We start from the raw sequence: 19,882 nt of genomic DNA on the forward strand, positions 1-19,882 counted from the left end.
GTGTGTGTATGTGTCTTAAATAAAAAAAAATGGTGCTAGCTTTGGTTTCAGTTCACTATCTATAGGGGAAGTAAGTAGTATAATTACTCATGAAAGAAGTTCGTTGAGCATAAATATACACTTCTGTGGAAGCAACAGCTTTAGATGGTACTGTAGGTAACAATATGTTTTTCAAGTAATACCAATTTAACAACTGGATAAAAGTTGAAAAGTTGCTTTTATTTTATGTATCTGTGTGTGTTGCGTGCTATAGAAAAGGCATGTTTTTTCTAATAGAAAAGGTTTTTTGTTGCTCAAACTCTTCACTCAGCAGGTCCAGCAAATCAGTAATCAAGGCCAAGATGTGGTTGATTGCTACTTTCCTCCTATTGGGAATAACACAGACAAATGCTGAATATCCTGCATTGCAAGCTGTTCTGACACAGAAGGGATTGCAAAGCGGTAAGATGTTTCACTTTCTAGAAAGAGGAGACAAAAAGAGAAACCACACTGAAACAAACGGACCATGAATAATCTTATCTAGCAACAATATGTACTCAACTCTGTAATAGGATAATTTTTTTATGTATTTTATTGGAATCTAATTTGTTTAGTAGCAACTGTATTTAAATTTAAATGTTTTAATTGGTTCTACATGGCTATTCAGTTGGACTCCTCCATTGCTATTTTCATATATTTTTCATTCAATTTGAAATATTTTATATATTTTAGCTAATTAGCAACCATATTTAATAAATCCTATTGCTCTTTTCAACATACCATTAAAGGTTATGATCAAATGTGGTCAAAATTTCTGTCAGAGTGGGTGTGTATGGAAAACCCTACATGTGAAACTAAAGACTTACAGTTTGATAAAAGAACGTCTGATTACATTGTATGACCTCAAAATTCACTGCTATAACACCAATGACCATTACTAATAGAAAGGCATTAATAGAATTGATTCATCTGAGGCTTTTAGCATTACAGTTTCCCTTCACTGGTACTAAGAGGCACAAACATGTTTATGACAAGTGAGCACCATGCTGACATGGTTTGCCAGGCTTGGTGTAAAAGCATTTAAGTGCCCTGCGAAAAACCCTGACATCAATCCCACCGAATATCTTTTAGATGAATTTGAAGGCTGGGTGCACCCCAAGGCATCCTTACTTAACATCATAGCCTGATCTTACTAATGCTCCAGTAACTAAATGAGCACAAATCCCCAGTGTCAGGTTCTGAAATTCTTTAACAGTAATTTGTGGACTAATTCTTGAATGGGATTTTCAAAAAGCACATATGAATGTGATGGTCAAGTGTCCACACACATTTGGCTGTATAATGTATGACAGGATGCAAATGATGTTAATTTGTGACTATGACTGTAATCACATTGCATAAAGCAGCTTTACACTAAGATTTTGGAATGATTTAGACACAATTTTACTCTTCATGACCTTCTAGATAAATTATATTAATCATTTGTATATCACAAGATGTGAGAGGACAAACAATGAAACTTGATAATTAGACATGTGATTATATTTCCTCTTTCCTTACTCTTCCAAAGAAGAGTTCTTGCTCTTGATTTCACATCATTAACTTTGAATAGATGTATAAAACTTTTTTTATTTTTTAAAAGAAAAAATACAGATTTTCAGTGTGGGCTCAGATATTTGAACACTACTGTATTCTGTGTATTATGTTTGCAAGATTTTGACTCTGGATTCTTTCCTGACAGTAGGTGGTAAATCCTGCTGTTGTTATGCCTTAGTTGGGCACTGATGCCTCCAGTCACATTTCTGTGAACAAACAAATCACAGCAGTTCCTGGTGTCCCTCTGAATCACGTTTACTCTCCAGTGAACCCTGAAGTGCTGTGAATATTTTTTTGACACCAGTACACAACATTTGTTCATGAGAGAGTGAAGAGCCAGAATCCTCAGAACTCCCTCTGCTGTTCTAATATTGTAAATGTAGAGATAATGTTCTTTACATAAACCATTATTTATACTTAAGAAAAAGTCTTGTAGTGACAATATAATGAGTAGATTCACTATATTCACATTATATAGTGGCTCATTATGTAATAATGTATTGTACAAGGTATGAATGTATGTCTGTACTGTGCATGTGTGTTTACATACAAAATCGTGTTATTTACTTTGTCTTTATATGTCTACAGTATCTCATTGGGTGACCGACTGGCTTCAGAATGAACTGAGTATAATTACACTTCCAGAGATCACAGGGAGCATCGATATTATTTTCGGCTCCATTCACTACTCCCTGCATGAGTAAGTACCTAAACTAGTGACAAACATTATATTTATAAAAAACAAACAAACAAACAAACAAAACCTAACAAACAAAAAGTAATCTGATAAGTAAAATAGATAAAACTATGAATATGTGGGTTGATATTCCTTAAACTGGGGCTTCATACTGTACAGTCAGTCATATGTCATGATACATTAAGAGCGGGGGGGGGGGGGTAAGCTTTTGAAGAGGATGATATGTATAAATTGTTAGTATTTTAGAGTTCTTTTTTTATTATTACTATTTAGTACTCTGCTTCAACACCTTTTGTAGCTTTTGAAGGGCAGTTGCGTTCTTGAGAATTAGTGAATGTTTGTATCATTTGTAATAGTTGTATATGAGAACCTCAGTTGTCCTCACTGTTAACAAAGAGATCTCAGCGCCATATAACATCTGTCGGAATGGGTTAGGTTAGTCAGATATGCAGAAGATGCTGGAAAAGCAAATAATGTGCAGGATCTGTTTGGATTATAAGAACTCTGGGCAGTTTAATTGCTCAAGACAAATAAGTGACTCAAGAACAACTATCCCAAACATAAAAGTGTTAAGGATTACAATGTCAAGAATTACATGTGTGTAATTTATTTTTAAAATGCTTATGGATATATAAATGCTTGTAGACTATACATAAACAAGTGTTATGGGAAATAGCTTATTAAGAACATTATTTTGTTTAAAAATAATGTTTAAATAAAAAACTACATGCATTTTTATGATCCCGCTTTTGTAAAATAATAAACAAAAAACAAACAAAAAGCAAGCAAACAAACAAACAAACAAACAAACAAATAACATGGATATTCTGCAAGGTGTTTGTATGACCTCAACCATGGGTGTAAATCAGTGGTGTAGTCTAGTTTTTTGTAGTGAGTATACTGTGATCCTCATCCTCATACGCACCCATCCTAGAGCGACACCCCATAGGCACCACCACACTCACTAATGCATAAAATATGCATCTACATGTAATTGAGAGCATTATTAAAGACTGCTTATGTGTTATCAACATTCCAATTTATGATAAGCAACAAAAGACAGTCAGCTGATAAAACCTGTGCTCCAGGTCCCAAATTCATATAACATTTAAGGCTAAATGTAATCAGACAGTTGGCAGCACCCATTGACTTTCACAGTAGGAAAAAATATAGACTATGAAAGTCAGTGGGTGCTGCCAACTGTCTGATTACCAACAATTTTGAAAATATCATCTTTTGTGTTAAACAGAAGAAAGAAACTCATACAGTTTTGGAACAAATTGAGGGTGAGGAAATTACACAATTTTCATTTTTGGGTGAATTTTATACCTTTAAGAGCTACATTTAGCCTGAAATGTTATATGAATATGGGACCTGGAGCACAGGTTTTACCAGCTGTCAATTTTCAATGTACATTTAAGAGTGAACAATAAACATTTGTTCAGTTTTATCACCAACACTCTTTCATTGCAGACTATTATGAACTGAATGAACTGGTAGTTTACAAAGCTTTCCAAATACATTTGTACTCAGGCTGTGGGTGAAATGTCACCCGAAGCTGCTGTAGCTTTAGGCGCAGGCTTCCGAAAGCACTCAGAGTGTAGTTTGAGTCTGCTTTCGTTTCAGATCTTCTTTTACATTAGTTAGTTAATTTCAAATTTTTTGTATAATCAAGTTATATTGTTAAGTGTCTTAATTAATTTTAAATAAAATTTTAAACCTTTTTTATATCCTTGTTTTTATTGTTGTGAATATTTTTATGATAGTTTTACTTTCTTTGAAGAAAAACTTTGAAAATAGCCATAATGACGCAGTCTCCATGCTACAATAATAATGATAAAAGCACATTTTTTTCACTGTGGGGACATATCTTTATAAGTACAATTAGACTACTATTTGTGTCCCCCCTTCAAAATTTGCTCATGAGAAATTGTATGTTTATTGTCCCCCCTACTGAAATTTACACCCATGACCTCAACTGTAAAGTATTTTACTATTAGTTTTAATATAGTTACTGCATGATTTTCAGCAGTTTTATGAATGCTTTATGAATAATTTTAATAGAAATTTGAATTACTATTTAGTTACTATGTAAAATAGTAACAAGTCTTGCTGTCCCAAGAATTAAGTTCTACACACCAATCTACTACTTAGACTATGCATATGTGTAGTTGCAAATGAAAGGACACACGTACCACAATACTGTAGATCATAGTTGATTTATTTTTTATTACTGGTTTATTTTGTTACAGCTTCAATGGTGACTCCCCCTGTCCACCAGAGGGAGCCATCTCCTGAGTATTTAGCAATCCCTGGTTTAAGTTCACTTCCATGGTTTTGAATATAAATACAGTGTGATCAGTATTGCCTATGTGAAGGATTGCTACTTTCTTGACCATGCAGCTTGCTTTCTAACCATCCACTTTTCCCACAGTTTTGGATTGTTTGCTTTGTGTTTTCATTAAACTTTCTCAAATGGATTTCACACCGCCAGCCTCTGAGCATTCCTCACTGAATACTTTGTGCGCAGGAAATCCAGTGGAAATTACCCAACTAGAGACACTCAGCCTACAACAGGAAGAAATAATCAGTCTTTCATGAACAACTGATCTCTCTCCAAAACACTAACTTCATCCTCATGCAAGCCTTTCACGCCACACCCAGCACCAGGCCCAAACCAGTTGAAATGGGGATCCATGAAAGGTTTGATGGTACAGCAGATTGCAGATTGGTTACCTGAGACAGTGAGGCCTACCATGAGGACAAAATGTGTGTTCATGATGTCCCTGCTTTGGGACAGCAACCACCAGGTTCATAGCTCCTACAATTACTTTTCTAATCTGATTCAAAAGGTCTTCAAATATCCAGCAGGAGTTCAGCATGTATGAACTCAACTGCTGCAGTGAAGTTCAGCACTTTTGCTGCCCAGAGTGGCCAGAATGATGACACACTCCCAGACATTTTCGAGATGGTATAAACCCAGCACTCCAGCCCAGCAGCAATCAATCTGGATAATCTAATTAGGTCACAGCATCAACCTCTCTGAACCAAAGCAGCTGGTTAAAAATGATTGCCAGAGACACAGCAATTCTCAGGCTCTGGCTCTACTGTGGCCAGGCTGGTCAATGATGCTCCTCATACCTAGAGAAACACCAACCCACCAAGGGAAACCTGAGTCCTTGTCTTCAAAGCATTGCCTGCTTGACAGATTTGCAAACTGCACATATTTCCTTGCAGCTCTAGTTGACTTGGGCTCCATCATCAACATGATCTCTAAACAGCTGGTTAAGGACCTCTATCTGCCCATCTTACCATGCACCACCTCTCTGTGGCTCACCGCCATGGACAGCCAACCTATCAGCATCAGGTACATAACTCACATACCATATCTCTCAGTTCTCAGTCTAGAAATCAGTCTGTTCCACACAGAGGAAATTCTATAATATGTAATCTTCTCTCCCTCAATCCCCATTATATTTGTAATCTCCAAGTTTCCTGGCAGCAGAAAGAGTTAAACCACTGGTCTTTGTATTGCCTCAATGACTTTACAGAAAAACCTCATATGCTATTCCACATCCGTGGAAAGACCCAAAGTTCAAGAGACTATGCTTGTTCCCAGGGAAAATGAGGATCAAAATAAAGTTTTAACAATGAGTGAGCTACCCAACATCCCCCACATCATGCTACAAAGAACTCCTTCCAGACACAACACCTCACTGGAGTAAAGTGCACCCCCTAAGAGTCAGGTGATGGAAAAGTACATATAAGAAGTGTTCCCTGCAGGCTTTATCTACGCCTCTATGTCACCATTAGCTGCCAGTTTCTTCTCCAAACCAGATCAGTCCTATTTATCACACTCTTCAATTTATCAATAACCTACAGCCAGGGAAACAAGAACAGCAAGCCTGATGCTCTGCCTTGTTGTAATGACCCAGTTAGAAAATCCTACACGGCCCATCCTCACACCATCAATTATCATTGTCCCCATCCAGTTGAAAGTGATGGAGGAAATTCAACAAGCACAAGGAACAGAGACCACCCTCTTAGAATGTCCTCCAACCTAGGAATACATCCCAGCCTCCCTCAGACCCAGGCTCATCCAGTGGGTGCACTCTTCCTATACCTCAGGACACCCGAGCATCCAAAACTCTATCCCCAAAACTCCTTGACCCACTCGTCTATGGGCCTTATGCAATTCCAATGCATGTTGGGTTTTCAATCACCATTGTTCCCATGAGATGGAAAAAAAAGATGTGCTGGCAGTTGCTGAATGGATTCTATGTTGTAGTGCAGAAGCCCAGGTAGACTACTGAAGATGCTCCCACCCTCAATACCAACACGACCAACTGATATGGCTCTCCAGCTGGAATCCTCATCTAAGGGGCTCTGTAACGGTTTCAATGGTGAATCCCATAATCTGCCAGAAGGTGCGATCTCCAGAATATTGAGCACTTCCTGGTTCAGGCTTACTTCTGGGGTTTAGAACAATTATATGTGTACATCAGTGGTGTCCAATCTTATCCACAAAAGGCTGGTGTGGGTGCAGGTTTTCATTCCAACCAAGCAGAAGCCACACCTGATTCCACCTGTTTAATCAGTTGCACTTGGCTTTTAGTAGACTGGTGTGGCTTCTGCTTGGTTGGAATGAAAACCTGCACCCACACCGGCCCTTTCCCATGGTAGCATCAACCTAAAGTATTGTTAGTTGCTGCCATGTACCATGCCTTGTTACTCCCTTGCTTTTTTGTCTGCCTGTGCTAAACAATTGTTTATTTATTTTTGACTTTGCCCACGGATTTATATTATTTGTATTTGTGTTTTCATGAACCTTCTGAAATGGATTTCACACTGTCAGCCTCTGAGCATTTTTCACATATACACATTAGCTGTATTTTATTTTTGCATTGATGGAACATGATTTTTGATGCTTTTGATACAAGATCAAACAAGGACATAGCAATACACAAAACTGCTCATTACTGTCTGGTGGCAAAACAAAGAACAAGACCTTTTGAAGGTATGACACAATTGGGTTTAAGTATATAAATAAGTAAAGGATAAACTGAGAGAAGGTAAGACTATTCGTAAAATACAAGGTAGACAGGCAATGGCAGGAAAAGGGTTTAAATATGACATGAATCAAAACAAAAATTTAAGAAAACACTTAACAACATGTAAGTGCAGGCCAACATGTGTTAGGTGCTGCTTATGTATGCTGAGGTCCCTTGCTCACAGTTCTCAACACAAGGGAGAAATACATTATATTATAGAATATTTTCTATGTTGTTAATGTTTACAAATGCATTTGTATGGTGTTTGTCTTTTCTAACATAATTTATTTCTAAAAGCTTTTAGAGTAATCTAAATAATATAATCAAATGATTTTTGTTTGAATAAACTTAGGAAACGTTCTAGATTGTTTTTGTTAATACTGCTTTAAACTTGTTTCAAATTTTTTCTGCTCTGTTCAAACTCCTCAGCATGACCATTGTACGCTGCGATTTGCCAGAGCCCTCTGTATCCTTTTCAGAAGGAACAGGTATGTCTCTCAAATTGCAGGGACTCTCCCTCGCCATTACTGGTCGCTGGAACACTGACTTTGGCTTCATGTGAGTGGGATTTCTCTGGGTTCATCATATTGTTACTGCTATATTTAAGATATAAAAAACTATGAAAATATAACTGTGGCTGTGGATTGTATGATTTTTGGTTTGTGTGTTGAATTTGGTTTGGTTTATATGTATTGAATGCAGGTGATCGTTCATTTTTAAGTTTCACCATTGTGAAATGTTTTGCAGCATAGTCATAAATGATAACTTACCATACCTGGGTGCAGCGTGCAATTTGATAAATACATAAACAAGCACAAACAAACATACAAATAAATAAATAAATAACCATAAAAGGGGCATTTAGAAATTCAAATTTCTTATGTTTTTTTTTAATGACATTGTTATTCCAATAAAAGACCTATGCACAGCCTACAATTCCCAAACTGTGCGGACATTGACTTTGGGTCTTAGCATTTATGCAGATTTTACTTTGACACATTCAACCTACCTTAATGGCAAGGCCTTTCCCTAATGACGTCCTTATGCTACCCTCCCTGCTACACTGCAAAAATTGTTCAGGAATCATTTGAGGAACATGACAAAGGTTCAAGTTGAATTGGCCTCCGGTTTCCCCAGATCACAATCTGATAAAATATTTGTCCGATGTTTTGGACAAAAAAAATCTGATCCATGGAAGACCCACCTCACTTAAAGGACTAAAAAGCTGCTAAAGTCAAAGCACACCTTCAGAGATATTGTGGAGTCCATGCCTATTGTGGTCATACCTGTTTTGGTTTAGGTGGTTTTAATGTTATGGCTAATTGGTGTATTATACCAAAATAAAATTGGTTTAAGGACTTGTGTGCATATGTAAATGTAACACTTAAATTTATAGTTTATTAATCAGCACTTTCTTTTTCCTGGATATTTTTGCATAGTGATAAGAAAATCAATTTAATCAATTTTACTGTGAATACATAATGTAACAAAATAGCGGAAAATGGCTGTGTCTTGATTGCATTGTGTACTATAATGCCATTATAAAGTTTATAAAGTATAAGGTAATACATCAAAATTAGACTAATATGTGCTTTAATATGTGCAGACATGATGGTGGTTGGTTCGAAATGGCTGTTTATACCATCAATCTCGACGCATTGTTGGAGTTTCAGGACACTGAAGAGCACCTTTACATTTCTACTGGCATGTGTATCGCCGATGTAGCAGATATTCAGTTAAATTTCCATGGTGGTGCAAGGTAAGTCTAAATCTATTTAATCGTATTAAATGTAATACCTGATAGGAATTACAAAACACACTTGTGTACACAAGAACGTATCAACAACCAGATTTAGTCTTTTTTCTTTTAAAATAACCCATAATCTTCTGGAAAGGCTAGATTTCAGAGTGTGGCTGTGTGGATTTGTGCATTTGCACAACCAGCATTCCAGTTTAATCCAAATGTGTTCAGTGGGGTTGAGGTCAAATCTCTATGATGGTTACTCAAGTTTCAGTAAAGGAAAACTGCAACTCTCTAAAATAAAAACATTTCATACAATTGTGTGCTTCCAGCTTTTGGGCAACAGTTAGGGAAAGACCTACAAGTATTCAGCCATATAGTGTATGTTTTCCATGCACATATCTAATTCATCTGCTTGTACTGTGCATACTGCATACATTAGATATATGGTATATATAAAAGGAATATAAAAATATATATGATATATAAAATTATTATTAATCTCAATCTATAATATTTTCTAGTTTTCTCTTTCAGAAATTTGTAGAAAGGTTCAGAGGACAAGTTAAAAATTTGGTGCAACAACGGGTAGGTAGGAAACTTTTGGTTTAAAGTCATAATTTTTTGTATTGTAAGCCAAGTATCACATGATTTTATATTGCTTCTCTTCCTCCAGATATGTCCAGAATTTCAGAAAGGAATTGAAACTATTGACAGGTCCCTGGCTGCATCTGGTAATTCAATGAATAACTGCTTACAGTACTGTACATCCTTTATAAAGCTATGTAGTTAATATTTAGTATTACTAAAGTAACAAGGTGCAAGTGTGCATGTTTGTTGAATCTGTAACCATATTCATGTGGGAGATGGACTTTCATAATTTGGGGGTAGTTATCCTTTCACTGTAAATGTTTTAAGTTGACAAATCAAACATGAGTAACGAAAATATGACAGTCTATAGTCAAATGCCCGCCAGCAACTCCTCAGTGGTTTGACAGGAAGCTAAACCAGGAGTTCCTGTCACGAAACAAGACGGAAACTAAATATCTAATGTGAACAAGAATCTGATTTAAATTTTTACAGAAAAAATCTTGGTGTTTTTGTTTCTTTTTCTTTCTTTTGTATTATTTATCCAGATTTAATTCAAGTTTATTTGTATAGTGATTTTTACAATTGACATTGTCTCAAAGCAGCTTTACAGAACATAAACAAAAAGGTTATTATAAAGAATAAAATAATGATTAATTCAAATTTCAAGATTAATATTATTGTAATATTCATTTACATTTGAACAGTTTATTATATCAGTAATATATGGGTAACAGAAATAAGTAAAATCCGAAGGAATATCCTTTGCACTGGATTACCAGTCTACTGGATGTGTGAACTTTGCTTGACACACTTTACAAAAAGTCAGGAGGTGTGTTTGAAAGAGCATGTTTCCTTCTCCTGTCACCCATCAGACTAAAACACCATGGCCTTTAGTGTATATGCAAAAACTATAGCATTGTTGAGCACACACTAACCTGCCTTTGTACATATGGAGGATTATAAAATCCAAAACATCAGTATGGTTTCCAAGTCAAATTGTAAAATGTTTTGTGATTTCATGCATGCTGATGACAAGCTCTTTTCCTGGTTAATACTTTCCTCATGATTGTGCTTTCACACAAAAAAAGTCACAGAAACAGGGATAGGCAAAAGTATTACAGTTTTTACCAATTGCTTACACACGTTTTCAAAACCAAGTCTACACACAACTCTCAAATCTGCACACACAAAATGCAAAATAGCTCACATCTACTTCAAAATGCAATACTGCATATAAAATGCCATGTCAGAATGAAGCATTTGCATCAAATGGCAAACACCTTAATAAATAAAATAAATTTTTGGATATGCCATGTAAACACTGCTGTTCTAAATCTAAAGCGCTTTGGTCTTTCATAGGCTTATATCTACATTTCAATACAATGTCGTACAGTGAAAGTAATCTGCTGAAAGGGGTAACAAGTATACCGGAAACGGCAATGCAAAGTAGAAACAGAAAATATGTACAGTATTAGGCCAAAAATTACAGTAGAACACAAATTGTGTGTGGGGTCCTGGTCCAGGAATTGGCAAGGGGTTGGTGGGTGGGGGAGGCAACCTCTATGTCCCCACATGCCAGGAGAAGTGGCATGTGGGCCAAGGGTTGGCGATCATACACTTTCCAGCGCCAGGCTGAGAAGAATTCCTCTATGCGATTTAGAAAAGGTGAATATGGTCTTTTTTTTTAAAAAAAGGTAATTTTGGACCAGAACAGCCCGGTAAAATCTAACATTGTCCCATATAACCACAAACCTAGCAGGCACCTGATCTCGGTCAGGGACAAGCATTGTGTGAATTGCATCAAGAAAAGTGAGTATATGGCCGGTGTTGTATGGACAGTGTGGCATTGTGATGGAGGACCCAGTTTTGAGTGATGGTAGCACACATGGTTATATTACCCTAAATAAATAAAACAAATAAATCATGTCAAATTACATGGGCATTCATCTCAATACTCTCGAACAGACAAAATTATATACACAGATGATTAAATATGGTATGTCTGAAGTACTGGAAGTAGTGTTGCATACATACCTCTACAAAGTCATGTCGCAGATTCTTGAATCTGTCAGAGTTTCTCTCAAATGGCACCTTGTAAAGTTGTTTCATCGTCACTTGGTGCCGTTGGAGGATGCGTTGTATGGTCAACAGGCTTACAGCATTGATGTTGTTGAATATGGTGTCATTACTCAAGATATGCTCTCTTATCTCTCAAATCTTAATTGCATTGTTGGCCAAAACCATTTTTATAATTGCAGTCTCTTGTACATCTGTAAACAAGCGTCCTCATCCTCAATGATGTCTTAGCCTTTCCACTCTGTACAGAATTCAAACACAGTATGTGTCCAGCATTGGAACTGTAAGCCATTTACAAAAAAAATGTAGTACAGCATGATAACCAACCTCATTCATTCATTGCAGTGTAGTAAATGGATGGCTTAGAGATACAAATGTTTATGCAATACTACAGTATGCAGTCATACGGATTTTACAGTACATTACTATAATGCTAAAATAGTCATTACATAGATGCATACTTGTTCTAATTTCTGAAGGTTCGAATTATGGACGCCACTGTAAATCGACTCAAGTTGGGCTGGACTCTCACTGTCAAACCATGGTTGATTACATGATCAACAAGTGTTGCCCTAATCTCATCAGAGATCACTCTCCTTCCCTCTCGTATTTGCCCTTTCCCTCCTCCTCCTCTTCCTCTTGCTCTTGCTCTCTGTTCATTGTTAGCATCCATTGTTCAAAACAGGTAATCTGATCTTTGACCTATTTATAGGCCTATCTATACTACTGCAAAGTAAAGCAGTAATTGGTTAGTGATCAATTAAGCAATTAGTGTTTGCAGATGTGTCTGTGTGACCTGGTGACTAAGTGTAGCATTTTGATTGGTTGTGTTTGGAAAAGGAATGCAAGTCACTTCCTGATAGATCTTTGTGTTTTAGGTAGAGAATTGTGTGTAGTGTTTTGAAAAAAGTGTTTTTTGCAATTGAAAACTGAGTCAAAGGCTGAGAAATAGCTTATGGTTTTGAAGATTTGGCATGTAGTTTTGCACTTTGCGTGAGAGGTTTCAAAAATCCAGTGACATGAAAAGATTTTGTGTGTAAGCAATTGGTAAAAAACTGTAAGACAGTTACAAAAAACCAAGAAACAACAAAAGCATTGGGATAGGAAAACGGGCACAGCATTAATCCAACATATTAGAAAAAAGCACAGTCCTAATGTGCAATGTGACAACAGAAATATAATAATAATAATAATAATAATAATAATAATAATAATAATAATAATAATAATAAAGAAAAACACATATTTTGCAGGTTGCATTTCACATCCTGATTAACTGTCAGACTAAAACACACATGACACTGATTATGTTTTGAACAGCAGCATCCTGTAAAATTATTGCTGCTGACAACATAATGTAATGGAAAAAATATATTTTTGTTTACACAAAGATTTGATTTTTACAGCTCCTCTTATTATCTTTTATTTAACAGATGTGATTGAGTTTGATTCTTATGTATATTTGAATCTTTCGCTGACTGATTCGCCTGTTGTGTTTGACAGTGGATTTGAATTACATTCAAAGGTATGATGAACATTTCATTTGCTAACACAATGTCACTTGCTTGCAAAACAGATTAGGTTACACAAAGATTTCTGTCTGTGGATTATGATTGTATGTTCTGGATTTCCAGGAATATTAAATGAAAGAAGGCCTTAGAGCTTAAATCAGCTTGAAGGAACAATTAAAATGTCCTCCTAATTAAATGCACCAAAGCTTATTTAATTAAATGTAAATCATATACATCAACATTAATTCTTTATGAGTCACCTGTCAAACTGTAGGCTATTAACTAATATGCTGAATGCACATTTCTTTTGTTTTACACTGACCATTTTGGGATTAATAATGTTTTTGTTTCTTTGTGACAGGGTGAATTTTACAGTGCTAAATCTCCTTCTGAGCCACCATTTTCTCCTCACTATTTTAAGCTGCCATGGCAAGCAGATTACATGTTGTCAGTGGGTATGTCCGATTTCTGCATTAACTCAGCAACATATGCCTATCTCAAATCTGGAGTGCTGAGTATCAACATCACAGATGGCATGGTGAGAACATCATCTGAAAAATCTATTTCTTCTTCGTACTAATAATTGTCTTCAAATTACAAACTAATAATGGTAATTGAAAGTCTAGACACCATTGTGTAGCTTTTATGATATAACTCAATCAATCAATTCAGAATAGTGTGATTTAGGTGGAAAACAGAAAAAGAAAACAGTTACACTAGCCTGGTTGAACAAGTATGCATACCCCTCAACTAATACTAACTACTAATACTAAGGTTAACACTAAAGATACAAGTTTAGAGCTTTACTGCTTTTTTGGTAAGAATCTTCTAACTATGCTCATCTTGAAACAGTAGTTGTATTGCATTTAAAATCTGTCAGATTGCAAGGTGAGCTCTTGTGCACTTCACTGTTCAAGTCTACAGATGTTGACTTAGATTGAGGCTTTGACCGAACCATTCCAAAATTTTGATATTCGTCTGAAACCATTCCTGTCTTGATTTGGATTTCTGCTTTGCATCACTGCTGTGCTTGAAGGTGAAATTAATATTCAATTTTAGCTGTTTATCAGAAGCCCGAATGGTATTGAAGCTATGGATGATTCAGTCCAAGCTGAAAAGACTTAGCCACATAACATAATTCATGTTCTTTAGGAGATAATCTGTGCTGTATACCATGTTTTATAAAATATCTTTTAGAATTATGACCAAAAAGCTCTGTCTTGGGCTATACCTTAAAGCTTGTCACATTGTTTGATGTTTTATATATATATATATATATATATATATATATATATATATATATATATATATATATATATATATATATAATATATATATACTGAACAAAATTATAAATGCAACACTTTTGTTTTTGCCTCCATTTTTCATGAGCTGAGCTCAAAGATCTAAGACTTTTCCCATGCACACAAAAGGCCTATTTCTTTTAAATATTGCTTACATATCTGTCTAAATCTGTGTTAGTGAGCACTTCTCCTTTGCCGAGATAATCCATTCACCTCACAGGTGTGGCATATCAAGATGCTGATTGGACAGCATGATAACTGCACAGGTGTGCCTTAGGGTGCTTTCACACCTGTAGATTGGTTCATTGTAGCTTTTTAGCAGTTTTGGTTCTTTTTCACACCACACTGATCGTTCTGTTCCGCATCAGTTGAAACGAACCAAAATGCAGTCATGTGATAACATCCACATCACTCATTGGCCACATGTCTTTGAGCATATTTCTTAAACTGCTTCTCGATTGGTCAGAATAAACGTGCGGGAAATTTCAACGAAACTCCGGAAGTAAACAAAAAGAGGAAAATACAGGAAAATACAGCATACAGTACACCATGGAGAGACTGCGCGCTGCAATTATGTTCATGGTTGTAATCTACTACATCGCTTGTATACAGCATTCTATGCAAAGTCTTAATTTTCAGAATGAAGCGTGGATGCGGCTTGAAAATATCATTTTAATGCACTGCAAATGGCGAAGATGCATCGCAAGACACTTCAGGAGGCAGCGAGCATTACTTTTGCGAAACTGTGACATGCCCATCTTCTGAAAATATTGCCAGCGACCCACTACGGCAGCTGGCTTAGTCCAAAATGCGCAATAATTTTTGCAGTTAGGTCTATACGATCTCGGATCGTGTTCTCACCACAAACGAACCGTACCAGAGTTCGTTTGAACGCGTACCGAGACCACCTCTTCAAGGAGGTCTCGGTACGCTTGTTTGGTCCGCTTTTGGTGCGCACCAGAGTTCGATTGCTGCATTCTCACCTGCCCAAACGAACCGCACCAAATGAGCAATCAAACTCTGGCACGATTCAACTGAACTACACAAGGCAGGTGTGAAAGCACCCTTAGGCTAGCCACAATAAAAGGCCACTCTAAGGCCATGTCCACACTAATACTTTTTCGTTTGAAAACATATATTTTTCTCTCCGTTTTGGTCTTTCGTCCACACTGAGACAGCATTTTAAGTCGAAGAAAACGCAGCTGTTGGAAGGCGCTCTCCAAAGCGGATAAATTTGAAAACGCCGTCTTTGCGTCTTAGTGTGGAATGTGAAGACGGAGGCTTTTGAATACTATGACGCATTTTTAGTCATGTGATGTCATGTGATAAATGGCTAGCTGAAATGACGCAGGTCGAAGCTTTACTCATGTGCAGTAGGGAGATGTAAGCATTTTCATACATTTCAGTGTGGATGAGCAACTTTTGGAAAGCGTTTGAAAATGATAATGTGGACGCGGAGTGTTTTTAGAAGTAAACTCCATTTTCAAATATATCCGGATTAGTGTGGACATGGCCTAAAATGTGCAGTTTTTATCACACAGTACAATGCCACAGATGTCGAAAGTTTAGAAGGAGCATGCAATTGGCATGATGACTGTAGGAATGTCCACCAAAGCTGTTGCCCATGAATTGAATGTTCATTTCTCTACCATAAGCCGTCTCCAAAGGCGTTTCAGAATTTGACAGAACAATGAGTAAAGCTTCAAAAGCTTTCTGCTAGGCGTAGACTGCATCACATGACTAAAAATGCATCATGGTATTCAAAAGCCTCCACCTTCACAGTCCACACTAAAACGCAAAGATGTTTTTTTTTTTTTTATCCGCTTTGGAAAGCGTCTTCCAACAGCTACGTTTTCGTTGATTTAAAACGGTGTCTCAGTGTGGACATGGCCTAACCAGCATCTTGATATGCCACACCTGTGAGGTGGATGGATTACACAGAAAAATGTGAGGGTATATATATATATATATATATATATATATATATATATATATATATATATATATATATATATATATATATATATATATACGTATATATATATATATATATATATATATATATATATATATATATATATATATATAATGGGTTAATTCTAAGCACGGTCCTATGCTTTTATGAATGTGCAGATTCTTTAGTGTCACTGTATAATATTTAAGATAATAAACATATCTGGGCAAATGGAATAAATACAAATAGAGAAATTAATATAAAAATCACTTTGTTTCTGCTGTGTAACACCATATTGCATAGAGCTTTAATAAATTTTGAAAGCATCAATGCTAACAAGTATTTCATATAATTTCTTGTTCTAAAGATCCCCAAGTCCTCACCTATTCACCTGAACACAAGCCAGTTTGGATTCCTGATTCCTAAGGTTTGTATTGGGATACTGTACGTATATTGTATAATGACCCAGACTGACTGGATAATCAGAAACTGCAGGATTTTTTGTGTGATTGTTGTGGCCTTAAATGTTTTATTTTGCTGCAGGTTTATCTTGTTTGTTATTTTTTTAATTTGCTTTGCAACTTTTCAATTTTTTTGTGCTTTTTTGCCTTTTAGCAATTTTAAGCACACGATTCACTACACATGTGTAGTTTGTATAACTGTACCAGTTACATTGTATACTGTAACTGTACTAATGTATAAAGCATGTTGGTGGAGGGATGGGTCTGTAAACTCTGTGGAAATTTTTGGAAAATTGCAAGCTCCTCTGAATATCATAGCTTGCTTGTTTGCAAATTCAAAGTTTACAATCAATTAATTTTCACCAACATGTTCTTTAACTTTAGACTTGCAATCACTTAATGACAATTTCCTTTTTATTTGAAGCTCCCCAAGTTGTATCCAGACATGGAGATGGAAGTACTGCTGTATGCCAGTGATACCCCACTTATTTCCTTTAATCAAAACGTGATCAATGTGAACTTGTCTGCTGCAGGCAAATTCAGTGCTATCAAGACACCCACTCATTTAATCCCCCTCTTCAGACTGGATATGGTGAGACCTTACTTCTTTTATTCAACATTTCTGATAGACATTCCATCCATTTAATTCTACAGCATTCCCAATGCATAAATCAATCATAGTCATAATGTTGAGTGATCTAATGTTTACCTTGGCTTATGATGCCAGTGCCTTGTAATGAATCCAGAATGTGAATTAAATAATGAAAAATGGAAAGTATTAAATGTGTCTGTCAGGAAATAATCCAAAAAATAATCCAAATCTGCCTCGGGGAGTGTTTCACTCATGGTCTTGAAGTATTCTTGCCATTGCAAACAAGAGTCTTGCTCCTTCTGGCTAATTACTGAATCACTACATTGAGTCAATTGCAAAGAAAACCCCAAAATTAATTTCTTCAAAGAGAGATCTTTGCATATTACAGAACCATTTGTATAAATAGAAATGAACTTTTGAAACATTGAAATTCATTGAACAAAATCCCACACCTTAAGCACTAAAATAGCACAATAGATGTATGCAGTGAGTGCGGATTACACCTAACACTTACACTAATTTTCTACATGATCATCTTTTCCCTCTTCAAGCAATATTCTTTTAATGCTAAAGTCTGCATCGACCAGCAGCTGCTGAAGGGTGTTTTGGAAATGAAAAAGTAAGTGTACAATTAAATGTTTTATTCATCCAAAGTTTGTTTAACTGAAAACAGAAAAAAAAGAATAACTTTTACATTCTACCTTTATAATTTTTGAATGGCTGAAGTTTGACCATGCTGCTTGGATCGACAGAGATTGGCGAATTCGAAGTATGTTCTTAAGAACCTCTCAACAATTTGATTTCAGGCTTATAATCATAACACTGTTACGATTGCAATCGATCTGATATCATTCTGACCATTTTTCAGATTGCACCATTTGAGAATTTGATGAAGACTATAATGAGCAGCATTGTACTTCCGAAGCTGAATGGTGAGAAATTAATTGTTGTAACATTTATAAAATTTACATATAGTATCTTTTTATTTCTCTAACATTAATATGAAACAACAATATAACGTTTTAGCCCAGCTGAAGGAAGGCATTCCTTTGCCGAATGTGAAGGGTTTCAGCATGAATAACTCAGTGATGACCATTGAAAATGTAAGTATCACTGGAAAGATAGCAGTTTATTTGTACTGAAAATAGGAGTAAATGGAGGCATTCTAGCAGTGCCTTTAAATTGTATGTGCTAGATCTCCCTTCACACATTCTCTGAAATCCATGAAATTCAAGATTTGCAATATTTAGACACTTGTCACTTGCCATCTATGGATAATGTGATGAAGTATGAAGATCACAGAAATTAACACAAAAGCAAACAAACTGAAAAGTGTTCCAACTTCAATTCATGTGCACCAAAGTAAGCTATCACAAAAAGTAATTACATATGAGTTTTCACTGGTAGCAGTTTAAAAAAGAATCTTGTGCTTGCATTTTCGGTAAATCATTTTGCATCATAAATTTTGACTAAAGTAAAATCAAGCAGTTACAGCAGCAGCAATCACAAACAGATGTTTTGCTGGAAAGTCAGAGTGTTCCTGTCACATTATATACCTTGTGTTCAGATAATACCACAAGTGTAAAAAAAATTCATGGAAAAATGCATTCAGCATAAATGTGTTAGAAATCTAGCAAAAACTTTTAGTTGACAAGATGTGTATGTATCACAAGCTAAAACTGAGTACCTCCTGTTGATCTGCTGATTACAGTAAAAACAATGACAATCACCCCAATGGCCATTTTCATTTATTTAAAATATATAACTTTACGTGTATATAGGAAACTAAGTTTGTAAGATTTTTTTAGACATCGAGACTTTCAGTGAAGAGAGATATTAAATACTGTAGCAATGTGTTTGGAAGTAACTGCCCATGTACAGGGTGTGTGATGTGCCTGTGCACATTATTTGTATTTAGAATGAAACTGTGTTTTAATGTCTTTTCAATGATACATGTTTGTATTTTTTCTACCCAGGGATTTTTGTTTCTTGCTGCAGACATCAATAGTCCCTTCCAGTACCTGAAATCAGGCAAACTGTAACAACTGGACATATTTGCATAATAAGAAATAATCACCATCATGACGATAAATATTTGTGAGTCTGCCATTACTGTTGCAGACAGATTTCATTAATCATTTGTAAAATAAAAATACACTGTCAAGTAACCATTTCCAAACCAGTTTGCTGTATTGTATTGTTGATTCTAGAACAGATATTATCTGATTATCTTATCCATCAAATCAGCCTGTTTATTCTTCAGTGTATTTTTTTTATGTCTATGGACTGTTCAAACACAAGCCATAAATTGTTCTATTAGTTTTCAATT

The 19,882-nt window shown here is 35.8% G+C and overlaps 1 protein-coding gene and 1 long non-coding RNA gene across 8 annotated transcripts; one reads left to right on the top strand and one right to left on the bottom strand.

The window, feature by feature from the left end:
• Nucleotides 1-21: 21 nt before the first annotated feature.
• bpifcl (BPI fold containing family C, like) lies at nt 22-19,880 on the top strand. 7 transcript variants are annotated; one of them, XM_027171063.2, is made up of 16 exons: nt 22-147; nt 314-441; nt 2,164-2,275; nt 7,753-7,881; nt 8,930-9,082; nt 9,589-9,652; nt 9,741-9,798; nt 13,165-13,256; nt 13,604-13,780; nt 16,868-16,927; nt 17,386-17,553; nt 18,105-18,172; nt 18,280-18,322; nt 18,422-18,485; nt 18,580-18,656; nt 19,530-19,880. In XM_027171063.2, the coding sequence occupies exons 2-16, from the start codon at nt 342-344 to the stop codon at nt 19,593-19,595; spliced, it is 1,431 nt and encodes a 476-aa protein (XP_027026864.1). In that variant the 5' UTR covers nt 22-147; nt 314-341; the 3' UTR covers nt 19,596-19,880. The 7 variants fall into 7 exon arrangements, with proteins under 7 accessions (XP_027026864.1, XP_027026862.1, XP_027026863.1 ...); XM_027171061.2 differs by having other exon boundaries at nt 28-152; nt 311-441; XM_027171062.2 differs by having other exon boundaries at nt 29-152.
• LOC113658529 lies at nt 11,026-12,353 on the bottom strand. The gene is made up of 3 exons (XR_003444417.2): nt 12,193-12,353; nt 11,690-11,972; nt 11,026-11,554 (listed from the first exon to the last, which is right to left on the bottom strand). It is a non-coding gene; the product is annotated as an uncharacterized LOC113658529 (long non-coding RNA).
• Nucleotides 19,881-19,882: the final 2 nt, after the last annotated feature.

The sequence above is a fragment of the Tachysurus fulvidraco genome, chromosome 14, assembly GCF_022655615.1.
Source record: "Tachysurus fulvidraco isolate hzauxx_2018 chromosome 14, HZAU_PFXX_2.0, whole genome shotgun sequence".
NCBI lineage: Eukaryota > Metazoa > Chordata > Actinopteri > Siluriformes > Bagridae > Tachysurus > Tachysurus fulvidraco.